Source organism: Spinacia oleracea, chromosome 1 (assembly GCF_020520425.1).
Source record: "Spinacia oleracea cultivar Varoflay chromosome 1, BTI_SOV_V1, whole genome shotgun sequence".
Lineage (NCBI taxonomy): Eukaryota > Viridiplantae > Streptophyta > Magnoliopsida > Caryophyllales > Amaranthaceae > Spinacia > Spinacia oleracea.
In genome coordinates this window covers 99551871-99558700 of record NC_079487.1, presented here as the reverse complement: position 1 = coordinate 99558700, position 6830 = coordinate 99551871, and the positions used below count along the sequence as shown (strand labels likewise).

The 6830-nt window shown below is 28.5% G+C and overlaps 1 protein-coding gene across 1 annotated transcript; it reads right to left on the bottom strand.

Annotated features, from left to right (window-relative positions):
* Positions 1-935: 935 nt before the first annotated feature.
* On the bottom strand, positions 936-5440 carry LOC110796696 (pectinesterase 1-like). The gene is made up of 5 exons (XM_022001773.2): positions 5265-5440; positions 4229-4577; positions 3342-3548; positions 3004-3245; positions 936-1376 (listed from the first exon to the last, which is right to left on the bottom strand). Exons 1-5 carry the CDS (start codon positions 5399-5401, stop codon positions 1217-1219), a joined length of 1095 nt encoding a protein of 364 aa, XP_021857465.2. The 5' UTR covers positions 5402-5440; the 3' UTR covers positions 936-1216.
* Positions 5441-6830: the final 1390 nt, after the last annotated feature.

Genomic DNA, 6830 nt, shown 5'->3' with positions numbered 1-6830 from the left:
TTATTTATTATAGAATATAAATTTTGTGAAATTTATGAATCTTTTTCATGAATGGCCGAAAAATAATGTAGCAAAACAAGGCACATCTAACATAATGTTACATAAAGATAGAACTCATATATCTCTTTTAATATCACACACAACTTTACTCATTTCGTCTTAATTTCAGCAGCACAAAATTTACATTTATGTTTGTCTTAATTTAATATTCAGTGTTACTTGTACTTTATAATATTTACGAAATTTATCATTCCACTAACATACAAAATTTAAGACATCACATTTTTTAAATTTAATTAAAAAATATGTTCGTTATTTGCCAATACATCATTTTCTATTAAATTATGATAAATAAATATACAAAATATAATAATTTATCGCATAAATCTCTGTGAAAAGTTTGGTGAAATGGTTGAATCTGGAGGAGAGACTATTAAGTTTGAATCTTGATAATTCTTAATTTAATTTGGTATAAATGATTAAATATTGTACTTTGTTTTTTCATATGTCGATTTCAATGTGCTAATTTGTATTGTAACGATCTCTAAGACAATATTTTTTACTGGCCACCGAGATCCTTACTTAATTATCAGAAAAATTTAATTAAATTCGAAATTATGAAAATAAATATAGAAAAAAAAATCTAACAAGATACCACGTATCTTACATACTAGTAAAAAAAAGTGTACTCCAAAAGAAAATAACTGAAATATAAAGTGTGTTCGAAGTAAAAAGTATTGGTATTCTTTTGTTTGGTTTTATCAATAGTACGTATTTGAAAAATATAACTGCTAGTAAGAATATGAAACCACACATGCTTTATAAAAAAATGAATCATTAGGTTAGCAGTATATAAGTGGAAATTTGTTAATTATAATTTGAATAATTTAAAATTGCTTTAACTATAATCATGAAACATCCAAAGTACAAAATGATAGCATAATTTTTTCTCTCCATGTTATACAATATATTTTTGTATAAATAGTATACCTATACAATTTAAATCTTCAAAAAATGTTATTATTGAAGGAAAAATCTAGAGGCGGAAATCTATACCAAATTGTTCGGCACTATATATTGTACCAACTCATTTGTATCACAACATATAATTATATTTGTGTGTAACACGTCATTAATAATTATGGTGTATGAATTTCTCGAGCATCCTTACTACAAAAAAGTGTGTCCCTAACATTTACTACTAGTTAAATAGACTTCACAACTTGGGAGGTGGAAGTAACCATTTTCCTGCATCAATATATTCTAAATTAATGAATGGTTTGGCCTCTACTTCTGTCAATATTTTGGTGTATGGAACCCTTTTTGTAAGTACTGCACCGGGACCTGTGTTCTTGTACTCACCAAAGTATACAACCCTACATGCATAAAATTAAATGATATCAACATTTTGATGGTAACATGTGTTTCAGGAGAAGTAAATGCAACCACCAATGTCTAAAAATTTATGGAGGAAAAATAATATGTATATAGTTGTTGAAATGAAAAATAGAAAACTTAAAATTTACGTACTCCGTATAAAGGAAACAAATATATTAAAGTTACCAACATTATCAAACAATATAGGTGTTGTAAATTACACTTTTTGATAGTAAAGTTTGGTATATAATTATTCTTACGTGATGGAGATTTAAATATTTAGTTTGATACAATATAACTAGCTATATGCGATTAAATATTTTCTTTTTATGTTCTAAGGATAATATTAGTAATTATTTTTCTTTTCTCTATAACAGCTATATGCGATTAATTTTTTTTATGTTTTAAGGATAATATTAGTAATTATTTTTGTTTTCTCTATAACTTATTTGTAATTTATAATATTAGAAGAAATCAATATAAAAGTATCATACTAATAAATAATTAAAAATTATACAGTATTATTCAATGTTATGTATTTAAAACTCCTTTCAATGATAAGTATTGAAAGAAAGCTAATTCCTAGAACAAGGATAATTTAACTTTAACCATCTTATTTGTGTTTTTAACTACTCCCTTTGATCTTGAATGTTAATCTCTTTTCAAATCTAAGAAAATCCAACATAAATACACTTGACTAGTGGTGTGCAAAAAATGGTCGGCCCGGAAAAATTGACCGGACCGACTTCAAACTGGAACGCCTTCGAGCCGGACAAGACCGGGGACCATTGGTCTGGTCTCCGACTCTCCGGGTCAAGAAATATATATTTTTCCGGTCATGGATCTAATCGGGTCCAAAACCCTTTAAAATCGGGTTCTGGCCGGACCGATTTTTCTTAAAAAATATATAATATGCTACTTAAAAAGTGAATTTTTTCCTTTAGTAATTTGTAAATATTACTATGTTGTGAAATATTGTATTTTAGGTTTCAAAAAAGGGCCTTTAACAATAAGTTTTTTATGTAAATTTTTTCTCTTTTATCGTAATTAATAGAAAAAATATAATATATATAGAAATAAGTCTACAATCGGTCCAAACCGATCCGGTCCGGGTTTTGGAAATATTTTTTGGGTCCGATCGGGTCTAGTACGGTCTGGGTTCGGTCCAAGCATAACCGGTCCGGATTTTGGTTCTTTATTATCAATTTTCGGTCTTCGGGTTGGTTCGGTTCGATCCGGTCCGGGTTAATTTGGACCGATGAACACCCCTACACTTGACCCATAAATCTCAATAGAAATTAACCCATGCGGCTAAGACTTAGGAGAGGGAAATAATTAAGGTGTTTAATGGGGATAAAGTTTATTTGGGAGTGGACAAGTGGGTCAGTTGGATATTTATAGAGTATAGTGGGGATAAATTTTAGAAAAATAAATATTCCAAAAAGAACTAACAACAAAAAGAACAACTCAGTACGAAAAGAGGACTAACATTCAAGAACTGATGGAGTAAAATCTTGTTTCAATTTTTCTTTTAACTATTAAAACTATATATTCTTAAAACATTTATCAAAGTAAAAGTATGGAATTGGAGATTAAAAAAAATTAAAATGTGAAAGAGGTATTTACTTTTGTGATTCTGGATTGTAATGGTTATTCCAACCCTCGGGTCTGATGACATCACTTATGTCACAATAAGAGAATACAGTAATTGATTCTCCATACCATGGTCTTCCTAAGTATCCATGACCACCTGTTCCAGTCACCGAACAATGGACAAAGGAGTATCCAGCATCCACACTTGGATTTTTCCTTGCGTGAGCAACAATAAACGCTTCAAGATCTCCCGAAAGAACATGGAGCTCAGTATTCTGTTAATGAATATATTATATTACGTTGTTAGTAAGCACAACATTGTAATTTACAATCAACTCTTTTTTAATGTTAGTAATTGTGAATATTTTTACCAAATATAGAGTTTTGGCTTCGCCAAATATAAAATCAACTGTTCCTTCAATATAGCAATCCTTGAAGAAATGTTTTCCTTTGTCATCACAAACAGTGTCTTGGAATCCTACAAATTTACAATTATAAAATGCTGCTTTATCACCAGTTATTCTCAATGCAACAGCTTGTTGTCCCTTGCGCTTGCCATCTGGCCTTGGAGCAGAATTCTACAATATTCCCAAAGAATATATTAAAGAATAAATAGTTAGGTTCTTTACCAAAACTTAAATCCTCACGGACGACATATGGAACTTTCATTTTAGTTTTTCATACTTTATACTCTTTTATTTAAATCCGCAATTTCTTTATTATTATCCAATCAACTCTTAGTAAATTATATTAATAATTAGAACTAAATATATATAAACAATTGAAATAAAAATTTATGCATGTAATAATAAAAAGGCTACAGTGGTGTGGTGATTATTTTTTGAAAAAAAAGACATAATATCTTCATTAATTATGTAAAACTATATATTGTTTATAATTACTAACCTATGCTTAAATTCTTTCAAAACAAATACTCACTTTTGAATGCTTGTACCAAATGTTTTCTCTCTATATAATATGTAAAAGAGAAAAAGATTTTCTTATGTTCGCATGAGGCCATTTGTGTCAGTAGTTGTAAAAGATTACATGTTTATATCTAAAGGTAATTAATCTTAAGTAACTTAATATTGTATGTTCATTTTTTATTGAAATATATTACTTTAAAAGAATCTCCTAAAATATCATTAATATAAAAATTCAAATAAAATATTAAAAACCATGAATTTCATAACTTTAAAAACAGACATTAAAATATAAAAGATGGAAAATTGAGTAAAAGAAAGGAAGGATTGCATACCGAAACAATTATATTTTTAGCAACAAAGTAATCAGACATTACAATCAAGGTTGCACTGTCTACCGTCCCATATTCAGTAGCTGTTCCGGAAAATGTTATAGTTGGCCTGTTCTCAGGATCTGTCCCATAAAATGTCACATATGCCTTAAATCTATCGACTTTCACCTTTTCCCTATATTCACCCGGTCCAATTTTTATTATTACACGTTTAGTGTTTCCTATTTTGACGTGCTTGACAGCATCTGATATAGTCTTAAATTTTCCTGTCCCATCTTGTCTTACTTCAATAATTTCTACTCCATCACTCTCTGCTTCGACTAAATTCTGTTCTAATTTCCCTTCTTGTTGGCTGTAAAAATGCATAAAATGAAATCAATGTGATTATATGAGCAATGGATTACTGGTACATAATTAATTAATAGAAAAACATGTACAAAATATAATAAAAATAATATCCAAAAATTAAAATTAAATGTTATCAAAGTAATAACAAAAAATAATAGTAAATAAATATCTTAGGATAAAAAAGTTCAAAATTAATGAATATGATGAGCCTTGAGTTGAGATTTAAATGGTACTTTAAAAAAAACAATACATTTCCAACAAGAACAATACACTCTCAATACTACATCTCATCCTTTAATGTTCTTTTTAATTGTTATTTATACAGATTCTAATACAATTTTAATTTGCTATTAAATAGTTGTATTACGTTTGAATTTTTTAAAAAAGAAGTTATATTCTCAAGGTAAAAATAAATTCGAATTTAACATTATCTCACATGATAATATTTTAATACAGGTATGAGTGAGAATTTAACGTAACATAGTTAAAACTACGGATAAAATTTACAAACCATGAAGAACATAAAGAAACAGAGGTAGCACTACGTAATGGTATCACATTTCTAATTAATGAATTTAGAAACTAAAATTATTTCCGAGAAACACTCAAAAACATCATTTTTCCCTCTAATATCTTTAGGAAGAAAAGAGATGAGGAACAAATTATTTATCGCATTATAAACATATTATACCTTACTGGTTTGACTACATTTTCAAACCAAGTATTAATTTCCGCTTTGTTTGCTGGAATTTCAGTTTGTGCGGTTGCAGTAAGAACTACATTGACAAGAAGAAAACCTGCCAAAATATTTCTAAGTTGTCTCCCCATTTTTTATTTTTTAAATAAATCTCACTCTTAGATTTGTTTTAAAATTTTATTGGTTAATTTCATGTTAAATAATATATGTTTTATACAAGGTGAAGAGTAGAAAATATAGGGGAAAATTGACTCCCTCCGTACAAAAAGATGGCTATTGTTGAAGGACTAAATTTAGAATGATATTCCAATATTAGGAAGAAAAATCAATTTGAATTCATATACATGCACAAAAAAAATCAATAAGGATTTAATTTAAGTGTTATGGAATTATTCTTTTCTTACCTAAGCCAATGACTGCTTCTTAAAAAAATTTATTTTAATTTAATCTCTTTTTCAATAAATTATAACGGCTATAAAATATCAACAAATAATATAAAGTATTTTCTCAAAATTTAATAATTGATGTCTGGCTTGTTGTCATGTGTTAGGTTGAGTTGTAGTAATTGATGGGAACAATTATTATGGGTTAAATACGATTTTTCATTTCGTAATATAAAAAAGGTAACTTGGGTGGATATGAAAATTCATGCATTGTGTATTTTTATTCCACCACGAACTTGACACCCATACCCTTCATCCAAGGATTATGCATTCATTTTTGTAACTTTTCTCTATTATCTTTATGGTAAAAAATCTCCTACTCAGTGATTAACTTTGACGGCCCTTTGATGTTTGGTCGTATCTTTAGAAATTTTTAGAGTTGGACATGCATTGAAAAACATTATTAAAAATAAATTTCAATAAGAACTATAACTAAACTTTTTAATTCTTAAACTTAGAGTGAAATTAATAGCAAGGCATCACTACGAAATCTGAAATAATGAGTTAAGTTGGAAATTTTTAATGGAATTTTTCTTTTGGAATTGAAATAAGATGAGTTTATAACCCAATTAATATTTAGGAAATTATTTTTTTATTATTAGGAATAACTCTATTTTTTGCAGACTGTTAATAGCTAGATGAATTTGAACTGTTCACCCTTCCCTATAGATCGAACTAACAAGGTTACATTGCAACTGCATCGTCATCCTTTGGTCATCATCTAACACCCTTTGTGGGATGGGGAGCTCCTAGTTCCCTCCTCCCGAGGTGATTATTTTCGTATTCTTTGAAAGCTTTTGAAAATCTGATTTTTATGCCTTTAACAAGTACGTTGTGTTCACAACAATTTAATTCTAAAAAATCTAACCAAATTGTAAGAAGCCGTGTGGGAAATCTAATTTGGTGAGACTCTGTCGGGAAATCTAGACTAACATAGGAAGACAAAACCTTTGGTTTTTGAAAAGCTATGCTTGGATAGCAAAATTCCGAAGTCACATACAAAAAAGTACAAGACTCATTCAATCATGCATCACTACAATGTACAAGGCATTTTATAGCATAAGACAAGGATTCAAACACAAAACACTTCATCCTTATGTACTAACTTTAGGAATGT

Excerpts from the sequence above, each read along its gene's own strand:
- LOC110796696 (XM_022001773.2), bottom strand. The coding sequence starts at position 5,401 with ATGGGGAGACAACTTAGAAATATTTTGGCAGGTTTTCTTCTTGTCAAT. Across the intron at positions 3,246-3,341 it reads AAGCCAAAACTCTATATTTG|AATACTGAGCTCCATGTTCT; the intron begins GTAAAAATATTC and ends ATTCATTAACAG. Across the intron at positions 1,377-3,003 it reads TACAATCCAGAATCACAAAA|GGTTGTATACTTTGGTGAGT; the intron begins GTAAATACCTCT and ends TTATGCATGTAG.